We start from the raw sequence: 20,488 nt of genomic DNA on the forward strand, positions 1-20,488 counted from the left end.
GCTTGTATATGTTAAGCGCTATTTAAGTGTTAACTTTGTTACATTTTAATTTGCTGATGGAAGTCTTTATCCTGGTGACATTGTTACCTATATGATGCTATGTCTCATTAATTCCTTTGTTTTCTGTTCTCCCTGGGAATACTGGGTAAAGATTGATCTTTGGATTTCTTCCTTCCACTCCTGTCTCCTTTCCAGATAGACCTGGAACACAACTACCACTTGGTTTTCCCTAAGAGTAGGGTGTCCTCCTTCACACTAGCATCAGTGTCTCACTCTAGAATTCCATGCCGTCCCTCTCCTGGAGTCTCCAGCCAACTCAACCTCCTGGAGATGTGGAGGCAGAGGTGTGTGCAGCCACTTGGCCTCCTGGTGGCCATACTTGGAATTGGCATATTCCCCAGAGTCCTCGAGAAAGCACCCCCCTGTCCATCCACAACCCCCGCCACACCCTACCCTCTTGGCCATTTCCGTCATGAACCATGGCATTTGTTCCAGTTTCCCCATTTCTTTGCAGCACAGATAGCCCTCTTCTTTTAATGGGTAGAATAAGTAGGAAATGGAAGCAACAGCTGCTGGAGCACTGAGCTTATCTTGGTCCTCCGTAATTTCTTGGAAGATCTGCGAGTGGGGCCCAAGCTGTCTGCTATTGCATGGAAATCATGCTTGTACCATACCCATCATAGTTAAACCCTGCCGAGGGCATAGGGCACTTTAATAACTTGAATCCCTGTTGCTTTGCCCTCCTCTGTCCCCTTCTCCTCATGCCCTTTCTTTGAGGTAGGTGCATGTGTTCTTTAAGACCCTTCCCTCCAAACAATCTTGGTAGTGAGAAGAGCTATTTGTTAAGTTCAGTGTTACCTAAAAGAAGGATGGTTGGTTAGACATAAGACATTTGTTAGCTTCTCTATTATGTCTTCCTCTCAGGATGTCTTTAGGTTGAACCATATAAAAGTGCTGATATTTAGCCCTTTTTGACCCACAAAAATAGTGGTTTCATGAAGTTCAACCTAACATGTACTTACTGGTTCGTTTTCATTTTACTGCACTCAAACCTACGGGTGCAGCCTCATCTTAGTTCACCAACTCTGCAATGAGACCCAGCTGGGAGCAGTAAGCAATTCTTGCCAGCAGACAAAGCAGATTAATTCCCTTGGGTTGAATGTTATGCCAGTCTCTTAAACATCAAAAACTGTTTGTTATGATCTAAACCGCTTCTGTGGAGCAGATGCTATGTCCCTGATGCAGCAATGACATTGGAATCATTTAGTCTTTTTAAGGCAAGTTTGTTTTATTTTTTCAGTCTTCACATACAATGCTGCCAACAAGGAAACCTGTGAACACAACCACAGACAATGCTCCCGGCATGCCTTCTGCACGGACTATGCCACTGGCTTCTGCTGCCACTGCCAATCCAAGTTTTATGGAAATGGGAAGCACTGTCTGCCCGAAGGTAATTACTGGGACTGGGAACTCCTGTGTGTCTATTCCTGCTGCTTGCCTGTTTCCAGCTACCACTGTGAGCTCTGCTTTATGGACCAAACATCTCCACTACTTAAATCAGAGTGCTATCAACTTGGAGGTGCTCAATAAATGTTTGAGGAATGAACTGGTTTGGGCTGATTCCCAATTTGAGGATTATCCAGAAATGCTTCCTTCTGCCGGCTCATTAGAGCCAAAGTTGTAGTGGAGAGAAGGAGGAGGGGAGAAAACAGACTGGAGGCAGGACTGTTTCATATATGGATAATTGGTTGGTTAGGAAATCATTAAAGCGACTTGCTAAAGAGTGAGTTTTGGAAGTTGTCAATGGAATAATTATACCTGTGTACACCCATCTCTAGCCAGGATGATGCTCAAGCTTAACTGGGTTTGCTGTCTTTTAGGGGCACCTCACCGAGTGAATGGGAAAGTGAGTGGCCGCCTCCGCGTGGGCCATACACCTGTGCACTTCACTGACGTGGACCTGCATGCGTATGTCGTGGGCAATGATGGCAGAGCCTACACAGCCATCAGCCACATCCCACAGCCAGCAGCCCAGGCCCTCCTCCCGCTCACACCAATTGGAGGCCTGTTTGGCTGGCTCTTTGCTTTAGAAAAACCTGGCTCTGAGAATGGCTTCAGCCTCGCGGGTGAGTAGGGTCTCTGAGAAAGCCGGTAGTCAGTGTTGCTTTGGCAGTGGTGCTCCTTGGGGCAATGTCTTTAGGCCTTTACACAGTGAAAGAGGAATCACTTGTTTTACGTTCTAGAGCCACATGTGTGTAGTTTGCTGGCCAGAGATTGTTGGGAATGATTTGACCTCACATCACTGATTTTTGAAAGGCAGTGATTTCGTCTAAATGTTCTCCCAGCTGTTCTGAGAAACAGGATGATTCCATTCAGAACATTTGTGTCCTCTTACTCCAATTCATTGAAGCATATTTGTCAGGCTTTTAAAATTATGCACAGATCTGTCAAATGCAAAAATGGTACTTGGGGCACCTGGGGATGATTTTACTTCATGGTGAAGGGGTGCCCTTCTCCCAGCTCTGCAACCTATAATAGTATAGGCTGGTGTGCCCCAGACCTGCACCCAACCAAAATGTGAATTATGGTTCAGCAGGCCTCGGGTGGGGGTCTGTGATTTTGCTTTTCTACCAAGCTCCTAGGAGGTACCAGTGCTGCTGGAAAGGCCACCCATTGACAACAAGGATTTAGAAGATACTTTTTGGATTCTCACCTTCCCACCTGAAAACTTCTTTCCTAGTGATTTTATCTTTATTGCATGAAAAATAGTTTTGTGAGAAGTTCTTCCCCCATCTTGAACTGCAGAGCTCAGTAGCTGTTTATAGGTTCTTGCATTTAATCAAAATTTGAATAAAGCCCTTGTGTCAAAAGTAGATAAAATAGGGCACACCTTGCTAAATTTCTATTTCAGAGAAACAATTTTCTAGTATAAGTATCCCCCACATATTGCATGAGACATACTTATCTGAAATTCAAACAAAAAACCCTGAATGTCTTGAGTGGTTTTGTTGTTGTTGTTGTTGTTGTTAGGCTTATATGTTTTTTGCTAAGTCTAGCAACCTTAGAGAAAAGCCAAGAACGTTCCCAAGAGTATTTCTCACAGACTACAAGCTTGTTCAAAGAGAAGCTGGGTGAGGTAAGGCAGGATAAAACCATATTCTTCAACGGAAAAGTTTGGGAACTTATGGAATCAACAGCTGATAGTGTTTACTCTCAGTATCAGATAATCTCCTTAGGCACGATCTCCAACAGCAGTAGAAATTGGGAGGGGGTGGTATGTATTGGTAACTGTTTAAGCAAGACCTCTTTTCATCCCTATGCTGAATGTTTTTCATCTCCAGGTGCTGCCTTTACCCATGACATGGAAGTTACATTCTACCCGGGAGAGGAGAGGGTTCATATCACTCAAACTGCTGAGGGACTTGACCCAGAGAACTATCTGAGCATTAAGACCAACATTCAAGGCCAGGTGCCTTACATCCCAGCAAATTTCACAGCCCACATGTCTCCCTACAAGGAGCTGTACCACTACTCAGACTCCAGTATGTATAACTCAGTCTTCACATCTGTAAAATGGGGATTATGCCCATCTTACAAGATAGATACAAGGCTTAAATGACTTACATGCCATGTCCTAGAACAGTGCATGGAACATAAAATGAGCTCTATGTTATTACTCTTATTATTTTAAGAAAATGTGTAAGTGAGCAGAATGCTGGCTGCTATACACAATATCTATATCCCTACCTAGTACTTTCAAATAATAAAATCAATAGCAACATTGTCCATGGGGTGGGTAGGGATGGTATAATTATATACCGTTTTTAACCATCCTACTTTCTGCAACATGGAAAAATACTGATTATTGGAATTTGTCTCAACTTGTTTCAACTGATGAGTTCAGGGTGCTTTAAAAATCAGAGGCCAGGTGCAGTGGCTCATGCCTGTAATCCCAGCACTTTAGGAGGCTGAGGCAGGTGGATCACCTGAGGTCAGGAGTTTGAGACCAGCCTGGCCAACGTGGCGAAAACCTATCTCTACTAAAAATACAAAAATTAGCTGGGTGTGGTGGTGGGCTCCTGTGATCCCAGCTACTTGGGAGGCTGGGGCAGGAGAATTGCCTGAACCCAGGAAGTTGAGGTTGCAATAAGCTGAGCTTGCACCACTGTACTCCAGCCTGGGTGACAGCGAGACTCCATCTCAAAAACAAAATGAAAAACACAGAGATGCTGTAATTTATTATAAAACTAATGCTAGATTTGGAGTGAAAAGATAACTTATATCCTGGAATTGCCATTTAGTATCTGTAGGGAAAGGCCTCTTAATATCTGAGAATGTATTTTCTCATCTTCAGCATGGAACTAAAAATGCCTTTTCTATGTTACATGATCAATAATGTGTGTGAAGCGTGATGTGTTCTGTGAAAATACTACCTGCATACAGGATGTGGCCTCCATCACAGTTGCTGTTGTGCAGCACAGCAATCCGGACTGAGTTATGCCTTTCCTCTAACCCCTGCTGCTCCTATGCCAAGAGCTGGCAGCCTAGCAGGAGATAGAGGGAAGACAATGGGAAGCAGAGACCTGGGCTGTGAACAAAATGGTCAGTGTCCGGATCACTGACCTGGGCTTGACTCCTAGACTCAGATTGTGAGAGACAATCCTTTCCTTTCTCTGGAATCCTTCAGATTTACTGGAGTACGAGGTGTTGGAAGTCGTCACTTCTGTGCAATGTAGAGGATGGATTGGTTTAAAATTTAAGGTGTAGAGTCAAACCAGTGTGAGTTTCATTTTCAGTTTTACCATGTAGCAGCGTTGCATCTTAGGCTACTTAACCTCTGTGAGCCTCTGATCGCACGATTCAGTGCCCACCTCACTAGGCTGTTGTGAGGAAGAAACGAGGCAGTATGTATAGAGCACCATTGGCATGGCTGGCACTCAGTAATACTTATTCTTTGCATATAATAACACTGACAACTGTAGTGCCTTCTCCCCCTCAGCACTGGGGCTTTGCATCCACTCAGGTTTTTGGGATTTCCTTGCAAATTTTTTCATATAAACTCAGGAAGTTCCCAAGGGAACACACTCCAAGAATTAGATGAAAAACGGTGCAGAAAAATCCACCCCACATGAAAATCTCTTTATTTAATATTTAAAAAAAATTACCAATGCGTTCATTGCAGCTGTGACCTCTACAAGTTCCAGAGACTACTCTCTGACTTTTGGTGCAATCAACCAAACATGGTCCTACCGCATCCACCAGAACATCACTTACCAGGTGTGCAGGCACGCCCCCAGACGCCCGGCCTTCCCTAACACCCAGCAGCTGAGCGTGGACCGGGTCTTTGCCTTGTATAATGATGAAGAAAGAGTGCTTAGATTTGCTGTGACCAATCAGATTGGCCCGGTTGAAGGTAAGGTTTCCTTTTTTTGTTGTTGGGTAAAAATGACGTCCTTTTAAGTAGAGTTAGAATGATTCACAGAGGTTACTAAGGGTTACCTAGTGCCAGGCTGTGTTAGGTGCTAGGTATAAGGATGAGTAGAACAGATCCTTGCCCTTGAGTTGGAAACAGGCAGAAAAGAGTTTTAGGGCAGGGAACAGCGTCCCTGCCAAAGTCAGGAAATAGAGCATGGTATGTGAGGCTGGTTTAGAGCAATATCCAACTGTGTGTGCCAGTCAGGAATATACCTGTGAACAAGGTGGACTGGAATTAGGGAGAGCAGTGCTGACAAGTATTTGTTACAAGTGTGATAAGTGCAGGGCACTATGAGTCTAGTTTGAAGATTGAGGAGAGATATCCCCACGTAAGTGACATTTTAGCTAAAACAGATGTGAGGAGAAGTTCATCCAAACCAAGGTGGGGCAAAGAGCTAGTACCTGGAAAAACAAAACATCATAGAACTTGATGTATAACCTCACCCTCCACGATCCCCGGAACATTATAGTTAATGGTGAGAGACTGGATGCTTTTCCCTGAAGCTTAGGAACAAGACGAGGATGTCTGCTCTTGCCACTTTTATTCAATTCAGTACTAGAAGTTCTAGCCAGGGCGATTAGGCAAGAACACGAAATAAAAGCCGTCTAAATTGGAAAGGACAAAGTAAAATTAGTTTCAGATGACATTTTATGTAGAAAATCTGAGGAATTCACTAAACTATTAGAACTAAAGAACAAGTTCAGCAATGTTACAGGATATGCAAGATCAGTACAACAAATTAATTATATTTATAGTAGCAGTGAGCAAACTGAAGATTAAGAAATTGTTTCAAAGAGAGAGAAATTTTTAAGAAGTGCAGTACTTGTACATTGCATCCCACAAAACATTTTTTGGAAAAAAAGTTAAGACTCAGTTAAATGGGAAGACCATTCCATATTCATGGATTGGAAGACTTAATATGGTTAAGATGTGACTACTTCCCGAATTGATTTATTAATTCAACATAAACCCTATGAGAATCTTAGCTGGCTCTTTGCAGAAATTGGCAAGCTGATTCTAGAATTTATATGGAAATTCAAAGAACCCAGAATAGGCCGGGCGCGGTGGCTCAAGCCTGTAATCCCAGCACTTTGGGAGGCCGAGACGGGCGGATCACGAGGTCAGGAGATCGAGACCATCCTGGCTAACATGGCGAAACCCTGTCTCTACTAAAAATACAAAAAACTAGTCGGGCGAGGTGGCGGGCGCCTGTAGTCCCAGCTACTTGGGAGGCTGAGGCAGGAGAATGGTGTAAACCCGGGAGGCGGAGCTTGCAGTGAGCCGAGATTGTGCTGCACTCCAGTCTGGGCGACAGAGCGAGACTCTGCCTCAAAAAAAAAAAAAAAAAACCCAGAATAGCCAAAACAATCTCGGAAAAGAAGCATAAAGTCAGACTCATATCTCTCAAACTCGAAATGTAATCAAGACAATGTGGTCCTGGTATAAGAATACACATACAGATCAAGGGAATAGAAGTGGGAACCCAGAAATAGACACTCACATTAAAAGTTGATTGCTTTTTCAACAACAGTGCCAAAACAATTCAATGGAGAAAGAATAGTCTTTTAAACTGTTAACTATGGTGCTGGGACCACTGAGTGACCACATACAAAAGAATGAAGTTGAACCCTTGACCTCACAGCATATCCAAAATTCAACTCAAAATGGGCCAACAGACCTAAGTGTAAGAGCTAAAACTTTTAGAAAAAAACATGGGGGTAAATTTTTGTGACTTTGAATTTGGTAATGGTTTCTTAGGTACGACACGAAAAGCACAAGCAACAGTAAAATAAACTGGGTGTCATCAAAATTTTAAAAGTTTATGCTTCAGGCCGGGCTTAGTGGCTCATGCCTGTAATCCCAGCACTTTGGGAGGCCAAGGTGGGCGGATCACGAGGTCAGGAGATGGGGACCATCCCGGCTAACACAGTGAAACCTTGTCTCGACTAAAAATACAAAAATTAGCTGGGCATGGTGGCGGGTGCCTGTAGTCCCAGCTACTCTGGAAGCTGAGGCAGGAGAATGGCTTGAACCTGGGAGGCGGAGCTTGCAGTGAGTGGAGATCACACTACTGCACTCCAGCCTGGGTGACAGAGCGAGACTCCATCTCAAAAAAAAAAAAAAATTGTGCTTCAAAGAACATTATTAACAAAGTGAAAACACAACCCATAGAATGGGAAGACAGTATTTTAAATCATGTTTTTAATAAGACTTGTTCTAGAGTATATGAAGCACTCTCTTACAACTTGGAGACAAGCTAACTGAAAGATGGGCAAAGGATCCGCAATGACCTTTCTCCAGAAAGATATACAGATACCCAATGGGCATGTGTGAAGATGCTCAGCATCATTAGTCATCAGGGAAATGCAAATCAAAACCACAATGAGATACTACTTTACCTCATGTGGTTGAGTATAATCAAAAAACGGGTAATAAGTGTTGGCTAGAACGTGGAAAACTCGGAACCCTCATATGTTGCTGGTGTGATTATAAAATGACGCGGCTACTGTGAAAAACAGAAAATAGCAGTTTCTCAAAGTGAAACACGATGTTGCCATTTAATGGAGCAATTCTACTCCTCCCTGTATACCCAAAAGAAATGATAACGTAGGTCCCTACAAAAACTGATTTGTGTATATTCATAGTGGCATTATTCATAATAGCCAAAAGGTAAACATGTCCATCAGTTGATGAATGGACACCAAAAAATATATTCATATACTGGAATATTATTCAACCATAAAAAGGAATGAAGTACGGATATGTGCAACAACATGGATGAACTCTGAAAACCTTAAGTGAAGGTAGCTAGTGACAAAGGACAGCACACGAAATGGTTGCATTTATGTACAATATCCAAAATAGGTAAATCTACATACATAGAAAGCATATTTGTGGTTGCCCAGGGCTAAGAGATAATGAGGGAATAGGGAGTTAATAGCTAAAGGGTACAGGGTTAATTTTGGGGGTGATGGTTGTATAACACTGAATATACTAAATTGTTTAATTACGTACTTTAAATGGATGAATTGTATGGTATATGAATTACATCTCAATTGAAGGCCGGGCATGGTGGCTTATGCCTGTAATCCCAGCACTTTGGGAGACTGAGGTGGGTGGATCACCTGAGGTCAGGCATTCAAGACCAGCCTGGCCAACATGGTGAAACCCTGTCTCTACAAAAGAAAATAAAAAATAGATAAATATATACACACAAAAAAATTAGCCAGGTGTGGTGGCATGTGCCTGTAGTCCCAGCTACTCAGGAGGCTGAAACAGGAGAATTGCTTGAACCCAGGAGGCGGAGGTTGCAGTGAGCCGGGATTGCGCCACTGCATTCCAGCCTGTGCGAGAGAGTGAGACTCCGCTTCAAAAAATAAAAATAGAAGCAAACAGTATTAGAAACAAAACTCTAAAACCATTCTCATCGGGCACAGTGGCTTGCACCTGTAATCTCAGCTACTCTGGAGGCTGAGGTGGGAGGATCACCTGAGCCCAGGAGTTTGAGACCAGTGTTGGCCACATAACAAGACCTGTCTCAAAATAAGCAGTGGTTCTCAAATTTCAATGACCATTAGCCTCACCTGTGAAGACTGATTTTAAAATGTTCTAGGCATATCATGCCACAGAAAGACATGCAGGAAACTTAAAAGCATGTTGCTCTGTGAAAGCAGCTAGTCTGAAAAGGCTACACACAGAATCATTCTAACTGTGACATTTTGGAAAAGGTTACACTATAGAGACAGTAAAAAGGTCAGTGCTTGCCAGTGGTTCAGGAGGAAGGAGGAGAAGGATGCATACGTGGAACATGGGATTTTTAGGGCAGTGAAACTATTCTGTACGATACTGTAATGTTGGATATAGGCCATTATGCGTTTGTCAGTCTATAGAACTGTCCAACACCAAGAGAGCCCTACTGCAGACTATGGGCATTAGTTAATAATGTATCAGTATTGATCGGGGATAACAAATGCACCACACTAATGCACAATGTTAATAAGAGGGGAAACTGCACATTGTGGGTGGGGGGGATATGGGAGCCCTGTACTTCCTGCTCCATTTTTCTCTAAATGTAAAACTATCCTAAAAAGCAAGGTCTTAATTATTAAAAAATGTTTCCAGCAAGCCAGAGGATGAGCTTGTGAAGTCAGGGAACTCTACAGATGGGGAGTGGCTTTGTCGGATCAAGGGGACATTTAGTTCTGAAAACCAGGTCATGTTTTCCCCTGGAATGTGAGAGCCACACAAGGAGAAAAAAAACCATCTTCATTCACAGCCACTGTATTGAAACTGTTGAGCCCAGAGTTAGCTCCTCAGCGAGGTGAATCTGTAAGTGATGCACAGTTCTGTGCTTTGTTACTGGAGCTGAGGGCTCCTTAAGCCTCAGCAGGCTCAATAAAGAAGCGTTGCTTCAGCAATATGACAAGATTACGGTATCAGGATGGGACTCTTTTCTAGGATGCAGAAGTGACTTGTAATGAGAATCCCGAGGTGGTTTGGTTGATTGGTTTTAAGAAACTTGGTTGGGAATGTAGGCACTGGGTGCCCAGAGATGGGATTGTAAGGTAGCAAATGAACACATGAAAATGTGAGTTGATTTTAGAGGAACATGTAAATTAGAAAGGGAAAGATTGCTGTACTAGATTTCTCAATGAGCAATTTAAACAAAACTACTGGGGAGAATGGTCTTTACCTTTAAACGTCCAGGTCAGCCCTGTGTTGGGTGTAGGCATCTGATCTGCAAAAGCAACCGATCGTGAAATAATCTCCCAGGCTATGGAGTCCCATTCAGATTCTGGAACCATTTAGGAAAAAGATGTATCTCTGGGTGTATTTTTCCTAGAAGACATACCAAATGAGAATAAGAAAGGATCAGAGAAAGCAAACTGGCAGGTACCAAGTTGCTTGTTTTCTTTAGAATTTTATCATTTTCCCTATCACCCCAGTCAAATATCAAAGGATGGTTTACTTGGTGCCAAGTACTGTTCTAAGCACCTTGCATGAATTAACTCATTTAATCCCCACAGCGACCTCTACCCAGTGGTGGGGTGGGGGAGGGGTTGTTATCCCATTTTACAGATAATGAGACTGAGGTATAGAAATGAAGTAATTTGCCTGGTCATAGTAAGTGGTGAGCTGGGACTCAAGGGCACTGGCTCCAGTATGCACACCCTTACCCCTCATGGCTCTGATATTCCACACTGGCCTCATGACTGCCTCATAATTTAGACCAAACTTTAAAAGAGGCAATGTGTGTCTTTTAAACCCTTTGTGTTTGAACCCTACTTCATCCACCCACAGCAGTACTGTTCATTCTACCTGAATAGGAGGAAAAAAAGAAAAGCAACAAAAAAATACCAACAGACAAGTTTTTTCTTTCCCCTCTTGGTGCATAGCAGTATCTTCCTAAGAACTGCTCACTTTTTCCAGAGGGAACTATCATCTGGTTGGAATTCATGGGAAACAGCACAGCTGTCCACACCTGATGTGGGTGTGGCACGATTTCCCAGGGCAAGGATGCAGAACTGGGGTGTCTTTCCCAGTGAGTAATCAAAGCCTCTGTCCCTCGTTGACTTCCCAACCAGCAGTGCCACCCCCCCACCAATTGTTTGAGCTTTAAGTTTTAAGTGTGAGTTAGCTGTTTTTGTTTTTTTTTTCGTCGTTTTGTGGGGTCATAAAACAGGATCCAAAAATCCTTCCTGTCCTTCCACTTCAATGGTCGTTTTGGCAAGTTGAGGAGGCTCTGGGCAGAGGGCCGTGCAGTGAAGCTGAACGGACTGTTCCTTTAAGGAAAACCGCTCTCCCCCTTGATTAAATGAGTAAATTAGTTCCAGATCCTCTGCTGGAGAGTCGAGTAGTTTAAGAGGGTGAAATAGAAAATGTCTTAGGAAGGATACTGCTGTTCTTTACTTACTATAATAGGAGAAAAGCTTACAAGTCATAGAGAAGGAGTCGTGAAATGGTTTTAGAAATGTATTTTAAAAATGTTTTGGGAAGCCAAGTTCAGCGAATGGGGCCCCGTGCTCAGAAGAGCACCATGCTTGGTTTAATGCTTTACTTTGAACCATGGGCTCCACATTTTCATTCTGCACTGGGGATTGCAAATTATGGAACTAATCCTGTCAGTGACATACGTTTTAAATCAGTATTGAGTAATTAGGGACACTTTCTTCTCAATTTTAGATAGGATAATATAGCCCATCCAAGTTTGCAAGTCAACTTTTCAGCTGAGTTTTTGTTTTTGTTTTTTTCTTGTAATGCCTAACAGGGTGGTAAGCTCTTGATGTCCATGTGAACTCACTAATCTTTGCTGGAATGTGCCATGGTGAAATTTTGATGCCGGAAAGTACTGAATAAGAAGGCTAAGCATTAGTATCTATAAATTAAAACATGTTGACGATTACTTCCTGCTTTGGTGGGGTATGCCAGGCATTTTGTACAGAATCTGCCTAAAATGGAAAAACAATGGTGGGGGAGAATCACGTTCTTGTCTTACATTGGGTCCTCATGGATGAGGACATGACCTTGTCCTCAGTTATAACCTGTTGAGGACTGACTCAGGAACCTGGTCTATGCTCAAGTTAACTCGGCAACCATAACCCCAGCATAGTGCCTCCTTCCTGTCTGCCAAGAGATCCAGAGGAACAGACTTCCAAGGATGTCTGCGAGCTTCAGGGAGCTAGGCTTATGCTTACATAGTTCATCAGGTTTAAAAAGTGCTAGAATATTTTGTTGGTCCTTTGTGTTGGCAAAGATTCTGTTACTCCAGCCAACAACATTGTGGTGAACTGAGGATAAACCCCATAGCCCTCCTTATTTTCAGCCAATAATACGGGAATCAATAATACGGGAATATTCTACTCCAAGAATGTACTGTGGTGTTTCTTATAAAGTGGGATGGAAAGAGTCTGCCAGAAAACAAGGCTGTCTCAGCCAAGGCATCCCAGCTCACAGCAGGCTATGAGAGGGCACTTGGAAGAGCCATGGCATGGGCAGTAGGGCAGGCACTGGGAAGAATGCCAGACACTCTGAAGGACCGGGAGTGAGTCCAGTCTAAGAGGTTGGCTGCAGCAGTCAGCACTTGGGATCTAGACTAGGAGTCACTTTGGGCAAGTCTCCCCCCGATAGCAGTAGGGTTGTGGTTGCCGAGTTGAGAGTATAGACCAGGTTCCTGAGTCAGCATCTGTTACAATGGAGAACAACAGGGTCATGTCCTCATTGAAGGCTCAGTATAAGACAAGAACCTGATTCTCTCCTGTTGTTGTTTCTCCATTTTAATAGAAGATTCTGCACAAAGTAGGGTGGGAGACATGGGTCAGACAGAGTGAAATGATAGAGAATCCAGGAGGTGGTAAAATGGGTGGTACTGCCAGAGTCTGCCTACAGATGCCATGATACTGGTGTCTGGGGGTAGTGAGAACTGGCAAGCAGCACGGGACTCAGAGGATGCTAAGCTGGCTATCAAGACAGGGCCTCAGGCACAGAAGTATGAGGCAGAAGCCTGAGTTTTTACAACTTAGATGGAGCCCCCTTCGTAGCAGAGATGGCTCAATATAGAACCTGACAAGCTTAGCTGTGGCTCTGGAAATTTTTTGAGTCTAAGATTAGAGTTAATTCTAGGGACTGAGATTGAGCTAGAACCTCAAATAATGATGAACAGTGGCCCCACTGAGAAGGCAGAAGGAATGCAGTCAGTAGAGACTGGGTAGACCTGCCGACAGGGAATTGCCTTTCCAATATATTCTGTTGGATTTTCTTAATTTTCTTTAGCAGGATTGGCAGATGTACATATTCTTATTTCCATTTTACATGGCAGAATTGGAAGTACACAGAAGTGCTCGAGTTGATAGATTCATTCTACCTGAGCATCTGACACTCCTTCCAATACCTCTATGCCATTGGTAGACTAGATAACTTCATGAAGTTCCTTCAGCAAGGGTTGCAGCAAAGCGATGGAAAGCATGGGCTGTGGAGCCAGATTGCTAGACTTTTATTCCAGCTCCATCCACCTCTTCTGACGGTGTTACGCTGGGCAGGTTATTTGGCCTCTCTGTGATGCAGCAGAAGTGGAGATAATATTTTCCTCACCATGTAGTTAGGAGGATGTAATCAGGCATTCTTCTATCTGTTTAGAACAGTGCCTCACACATAAATGCTCAATGAGCATTGACTATTATGTAGAAATAAATATATCTTTTTAGGACGTGGTCTTGTTCTGTCACCTAGGCTGGAGTGCAGTGGCACAGTCATGGCTCACTGCAAGCTTAAGCTCCTGGGCTCAAGTCATCCTCCTGCCTCATCCTCTGGAGTAGCTGGGACTACAAGCATGGGCCACCATGCTCGGCTAATTTTCTTTCTTTCTTTTTTTTAGTAGAGATAAGGTCTTGGCATATTGCCCAGGCTGGTCTTGAACTCCCGGCCTCAAACGATCCTCCTACCTCAGCCTCCCAAAGTTCTGGGATTACAGGCATGAGCCACCATGCTCAGCCAAAATAGACTTCTCTAGGGAAGGTTTCAGTTGTTAAGTAATCGCTACCTAGTGAGTAATGGATCCTTGGTAAGGCTACTCCTGAAGAGTAAATACTGGGTAAGTCATTCCCATTTAGTCTTAGGAATCTTTAAACAGCAAGATTTTTTTAAATTAATTGGATTTACCCATAAAAATTGGGAATTTTAGTAAGAGATCGAGAGATTTAGAACCAGGAAGTTGGAGTCTGAGTCCTTGCTGTGCCACTTCCTGACTTTGTGAGCTTGGGCAATTTTTCCCATGTCTCAATTTCCTTATCTGTGAAAATGACCCATAACGGGGATAACAGCTCACCACACAGAATTATCCCAAGAATCACAGGAAATAATAGAGCAAAAGCACTTTTAAACAGATGTGTTGGGTGTTTTTATTCCCTGGATGCAAACCTACTGAAAGCAAGTAAAGGTACTAGTTGTCTGTAGGGTAGGCAATGGGAAGCCATGCTGGAGTTTAAAATTGAAGTGCAGAAAATCCCTAGCTTTGGATATGGATAGTTGAGTAAGGTCTCCGGGTGTGTCACAAAACACAGACATGCAGTCAGTTCCGAGGACTCTTCTATCTCTATCTGTGACATTCTCTTACCAATCGCCAGATTGTACTTTTATGTCCCCTCTACTCAAGCAGAGGATTCAGACCCCACTCCGGTGAATCCTTGCTATGATGGGAGCCACATGTGTGACACAACAGCACGGTGCCATCCGGGGACAGGTGTAGATTACACCTGTGAGTGCGCCTCTGGGTACCAGGGAGATGGACGGAACTGTGTGGGTAAGAGCTATGTTCTCGTGTCTCCTTCTTGTAGCCCTTGTTCTTCCTCTGCCCTCCGAGCATTATATCTGTAGAAGGCAAGTATCTGTCACCTTTACAACCTCCATTGTCAATGATTTTAGCAGCTAACCTGAATATAGTTATTTAAAAATTAAAGCTAGCTGTTTAGGTTTGAAAAGATGGTTTGGGCCGGGCGCGGTGGCTCAAGCCTGTAATCCCAGCACTTTGGGAGGCCGAGACGGGCGGATCACGAGGTCAGGAGATCGAGACCATCCTGGCTAACACGGTGAAACCCCGTCTCTACTAAAAAAAATACAAAAAACTAGCCGGGCGCGGTGGCGGGCGCCTGTAGTCCCAGCTACTCCGGAGGCTGAGGCAGGAGAATGGCGTGAACCCGGGAGGCGGAGCTTGCAGTGAGCTGAGATCCGGCCACTGCACTCCAGCCTGGGCGACAGAGCGAGACTCCGTCTCAAAAAAAGAAAAGATGGTTTGGAGTGGAGTGGATTTTGCACTGGGGCTGTGAAAAGAAAACATCTGTTGCAATTCCTGGATGTTTTGAGTTAAGTTTTGTAATTTTGAGCCTGTAATAAGTAGTTATTAGACTTACTAAAAATCTCATTTTCTGGTTTTCTTTAAATTTTAGACAGACATTGTGTTTCTTATATCCCCAAAAGGCAACGGTAGAAATTTTTTGATATTAAAAAGAAATTGTTGGTTTTCTTCCAAGTATCCATTATTTTTAAAACAGTTAAAGAAGTCTTAGAATATTCACTTAAAAGTGTATCTTCCTGTGGTGTTTACTTGAATGACATGAAATTTTTACTCTTTTTGGTTATCTGCAACATGCATTTTTATCTGATTTTAAAGAATTCTACATCTGCCAACCATTTGTCCCATTGAAGCATCATACTGGTGAGAAAACATTGAGTTTTTAGACCCTCCACTTCTGGGACCCTTGAATTAAGCAGAGTTTTTCTGTTCTCATTTCTTCTTAGATGAAAATGAATGTGCAACTGGCTTTCATCGCTGTGGCCCCAACTCTGTGTGTATCAACTTGCCTGGAACCTACAGGTGTGAGTGCCGGAGTGGTTATGAGTTTGCAGATGACCGGCATACTTGCATCTGTGAGTTCCAAAATCATTTTCTTGTGTGGCCAACATGGTGCTCTTTAATCTTGCTCTTGATCAATGTTTTGACTTCTGCTATTCAGAGGCTCTGCTATATGGTTTTCTTAAGAAGACAGGTTACATTAAAATAACCCAAAGCTGGGCTGGACGTAGTGGCTCACGCCTGTAATACCAGCACTTTGGAAGGCTGAGGCAGGTGGATCGCTTGAGTTCAGAAGTTCAAGACCACCCTGGGCAACATGGCAAAACCCCATCTCTACAAACAATACAGAACAAGGTGTGGTGGCACAAGCCTGTAGTCCCAGCTACTTGGGAGGCTGAGACAGGAGGATTGCTTGAACGCAGGAGGCAGAGGTTGCAGTGAACTGAGAGCATGCCAGTACACTCCACCCTAGGTAATAGAGTGAGACTGTCTCAAATGAACAAACAAAACAAAATCTCTCAAAGCTATTGCTCAGTTTCAGCCCTGTTTATTTTCACTCTTTTTCCCTAAATTGATATTTTTGGTGTTGAGTTATTGAAGGATGCCCACCTCAGTTGGGATTTCTGGCCCAATCATGTAACAAGATGATGAACCTCTCTAGTAAACACCTCCACTCTTTAGATAGAGCCTAAAGTATTTTTCAAATTAGAAGAGATGGATTCATCATTCCCTGATGCATGCATGTCCTGCTTGACTGGCTAAAGAGCTCTTTCTGTAACAAATTACCCCTTCTATATTTCAAAAAAATACTACAGACCTAAGAATGGATCCAAAGAACTATCCTAATTCATCCCATTGATAAAGCTGGATGAGAGTAAAGAAAATGCACTCTTTAGCCAGGCATGGTGGCTCACGCCTGTAATCCCAGCACTTTGGGAGGCCGAGGTGGGTGGATCATGAGGTCAGGAGTTCGAGACCAGCCTGACCAACATGGCGAAACCCTATCTCTATTAAAAATAGAAAAATTAGCTGGGCGTGGTGGCTTGCGCCTGTAATCCCAGCTACTCACGAGGCTGAGGCAGGAGAATCAGTTGAACCTGGCAGCTGGAGGTTGCAGTGAGCCGAGATCACACCACTGTACTCCAGTCTGGGTGATACAGTGAGACTCCATCTCAAAAAAAAAAAAAAAGAAAATGCACTCTTTAATTCACTGGGATAAGGAGGGGTAGAAGTGACAAGAGAAACCATGTGTGTGTGTGTGTGTAGCAATTGCTCTGGAGTGTTATAAACTTTAATTGAGGACTGCTTAGGTGATGGGTTTTTGTGCTTAATATTTTAACCACAAATTCATACCAGTACTTGAACTTTAATAGCATATGAACCATCTAGGAATCTTATCAAAAATCCAGATTCTGAATCATTGCCCCTGGAGTAGGGTCTGAGAACCTGCATTCCCTGGTCTGTTGCTGTTGGTCTGTGGATCATGCCATGAGGAGCAAGGCTCACCCCTTGCAGGCCTAAACTCTTGGATGCCCTTGCCTTCTTCTCTTTTCAGTGATCACCCCACCTCCCAACCCCTGTGAGGACGGCAGTCATACCTGTGCTCCTGCTGGACAGGCCCGGTGTGTTCACCACGGAGGCAGCGCGTTCAGCTGTGCCTGCCTGCCTGGTTATGCTGGCGACGGGCACCAGTGCGCTGGTAAGTAACTGTGGGTCAGCTTCAGTGAGTGGAAAGTCGCCTTGGATGCACATCCCCACATAGATGGAGATCTCCCAGAAAAGACAAAGGACTTCCTTTGATTCTAACAGCCTTGTGGCTGCCAAAATAGCAAGGAAAAAAGCATCCTTTGAATTAGAAAGGGGAGCCAAGGGTGATTTCCTGTGGACTAGATGGACGAGCATATATGGCTTCCTTGGTGGAGACATTTCTGTAGCACTCAGGAACTTCTAACATTGGTTCCTTGGAGCCAGTGCAGGCTGGAGGAATTTAGGGAAAGTTGCATACCTTCCTGTTAGGCAGTCTCCACCTTTCAATCTCTTTGGTCAATGGCTTAATTCAACACTTATGATTGTGCTATTCTCCTGCTTTAAGTGATATTTTAATCTATCTCTAAACACATATAATTTCTAATTTTTCTCTTTCAAAAGAGAGAAGAACTCCACACAGATAAAAAGACACACATATCAAAACTTTTCTCCCAGAAATCTCTTTAAGACTTAATACAGTATTTTATAAAAGCACCAAATCATTTGCAAGGCTAACCACTGCAATTTAACTTGGAAAGAATGTGTGAGGTTGTTATTTAAAGGCTAGACATAACTCTCTGAGTATAAAATGTCCATGAAACTAGGATTAGGAGTACTTTAAAATAGAAATCATTTAACAAATCTACTTAAATCACAAAAGGTTTTCCAAACATACCCTGTGGTATGTGATGAGATTGAAACTCGGTTTCATGTGAGTCACACACATAGTTAGGGTAAAACGACACTGGGGATGAGAGAATGGTGGGAGAAGTGTTTGTAATGGGAACGGGCCTGCTGGGGAACATGAATCTTAAAAGGCAGACTTTCCCCTGCTCCTGGTGTTGCTGTCTGCATCTGCTGCCATCCGCCCAGGCCCACTGAGCTGATGTGCTAAGAACAGCTTTGCAATTCCTGAGAGCTTTATACCAGATCCAAATAGCACGGGCCTCCCTCCTCCTCACCAGATGTTTGATTCTCATCCTTCTGCCATTCCTTTTTCCCTTTGGTTTCAGCAGGATGGGCTGAGTGGACAGCAGGCTTGAGGGCATGTGTCACTGACAGAACAAAGGTCATTGTGACAGCACCTCAGCTCTCCACTTCTCCCTGGATGGGGCAGGCGCACATGGTGGTGTTTCTGAGCCTCATTCTTACTCTTTCCACTTGTGCTGTACAGAAGCTCTGCTGCATGGTTTTCTTGAGCAATTTATGCTGAACTAACCCAAAGCCGTGACTCAGTTCAGCCCCCCCTCCTTTTTTTTCCTAAATAGATATTTTTGGTGGTGTTATTGAAAGTTGAGGCTATGGCTTTTGAATATTTGCTTCTCCAAAACTCATGTTGAAACTTACATTTCAATGTGGCAGTATTGAGAGGTAGGGCCTTTAAGAGGTGATTGGATCATGAGAGCTCTGCCCCTATCAGTGGATTAATGGGTTATCATGGGAAGGGAACTAGAGGCTTGATAAGAAGAGAGACCTGCCTAAAATAACATGTTAGCACACTCAGCCCCCTCACCATGTGATGTCCTGCACCACCTCAGGCCTCTGCTGAGAGTCCCCACCAGCAGGAAGGCTGCCACCAGATTTCGCCCCTTGACGTTAGACTTCTCAGCCTCTAGAACTATAAGAAATAAATTCCTTTCCTTTAGAAATTACTCAGTTTCAGATATTCTGTTATAAACAACAGGAAACTGACTAATGCAGATGGTAACCCTCAGTTGGGATTCCTGTGTGTCTTGGTTTTAGGCCCAGTCATATAAGAAGACTATGGACCTCTTGAATAAACACCCCTAACTCTAGATAAAGAGTATTTCCCAATTAGAATGAGGTAGATTTGTAATTCACAGATGTTTGTCCCACTTAACCAGCCAGGAGCTCCATCTGTCATAGATATACTGGTGAGAAAACATTGAGTATATCTGTAATATACTCTTTACAGATACCCTCTACCAGTATGGAGTTCAGGGTGAGATGCCACAGCCTGACAGTGGGAATGATGCTTTTCCTTCTTGTGGAACACATCATTTGGTTTGGTTTAACCCTAGTACCAGCTCTAAGAAATGTGAATCCATTGAGAAAAGTCTTGTCTGTAGAATTTCTTATTTAAACATCTGGCTGCTCAGATCAGCAGAGATGGTGCTTTTAAAATATTTAATTCCTTAGTGCTCTGGTTTAAAGCAAAGAAGTTAAAATTAATTTCAGCCTAGATGTGATGAGTGTTAATCAGAATATTAATTTAGATGCTGTATGCTTTGATCACTTCTAAAATGATTATTCTCTCCCTCCTTTTTTCTTCTATTTGCCCTACAAGACTTTGGTTACCTTCTGGGGTCATGTTAGAGCTCTGAAATTGGCTGCTTTTTCATATTGGGAATTTAAGTATTGTCTTTTATTTGCCCTCTCTATTTTTGCCATTTTCAATTGTCCCTATTTGATTTCTGGCTCTCTGCTTTTAGGATTCTTTCCAAAGCCTACAAACTAAAAATATGCCAAAGCCATCAGATGCTTCCCCAGTGTATTGGTTACCTATTGCTGTGTAATAAATTACCCTAAAGTGTAGCAGCTTCAAACAATAGACATTTAATATCAGTGGTCCAGGGACCTGGGAATGGCCCAGCTGGGTCCTGTGCTTTAGGATCTCTCACAAGGCCACAGTCAAAGTGTCTGGTGGGTCTGTGGTCTCATCTGCAGGCTTAACTGGGGAAAGATCCACTCATGGTTATGGGCAGGATTCGGTTCTTTGAGGACCATTGGATTGAAAGCCTTGGTTCCTTGCTGGTTGTTGGTTGCCTTCAGTTTTTGTCACTTGGGCCTCTCTAACATGACAGCTTACTTTATTAATGCCAGAGAAAGTCTGCTAGCAAGATGGAAGTCATAATCACAAAAATGACATCCCTTCAATGTTGCTTTATTGATTAAAAGCA

The 20,488-nt window shown here is 43.3% G+C and overlaps 1 protein-coding gene and 1 long non-coding RNA gene across 7 annotated transcripts in view; one reads left to right on the forward strand and one right to left on the reverse strand.

Annotated features, from left to right (window-relative positions):
• LOC117069649 overlaps positions 1-17,512 on the reverse strand; it is a 39,175-nt gene extending 21,663 nt beyond the window's left edge. The window contains exons 1-3 of one of the 2 annotated variants that reach the window (XR_004431616.1): positions 17,420-17,512; positions 10,170-10,315; positions 4,558-4,880 (exon numbers count right to left, since the gene is read on the reverse strand). This is a non-coding gene — a long non-coding RNA (uncharacterized LOC117069649). Of the gene's footprint in view, positions 1-4,557; positions 4,881-10,169; positions 10,316-17,419 lie in introns of those variants that run through there. The other variant, XR_004431615.1, reaches the window with a different exon arrangement.
• The window catches only part of NID2 (nidogen 2), a 65,599-nt gene that overhangs the window by 24,826 nt on the left and 20,285 nt on the right, over positions 1-20,488 (forward strand). For 3 of the 5 annotated variants that reach the window (XM_033188035.1, XM_033188037.1, XM_033188040.1), the window contains 7 exons: positions 1,301-1,450; positions 1,881-2,126; positions 3,342-3,542; positions 5,183-5,413; positions 14,625-14,771; positions 15,767-15,895; positions 17,377-17,520. In XM_033188035.1, the coding sequence (XP_033043926.1) occupies positions 1,301-1,450; positions 1,881-2,126; positions 3,342-3,542; positions 5,183-5,413; positions 14,625-14,771; positions 15,767-15,895; positions 17,377-17,520 (1,248 nt within the window). The remainder of the gene's footprint in view (positions 1-1,300; positions 1,451-1,880; positions 2,127-3,341; positions 3,543-5,182; positions 5,414-14,624; positions 14,772-15,766; positions 15,896-17,376; positions 17,521-20,488) is intronic. The other 2 variants (XM_033188036.1, XM_033188038.1) reach the window with 1 other exon arrangement.

The sequence above is a fragment of the Trachypithecus francoisi genome, unplaced genomic scaffold (genome assembly GCF_009764315.1).
Source record: "Trachypithecus francoisi isolate TF-2019V2 unplaced genomic scaffold, Tfra_2.0 Lachesis_group3, whole genome shotgun sequence".
NCBI lineage: Eukaryota > Metazoa > Chordata > Mammalia > Primates > Cercopithecidae > Trachypithecus > Trachypithecus francoisi.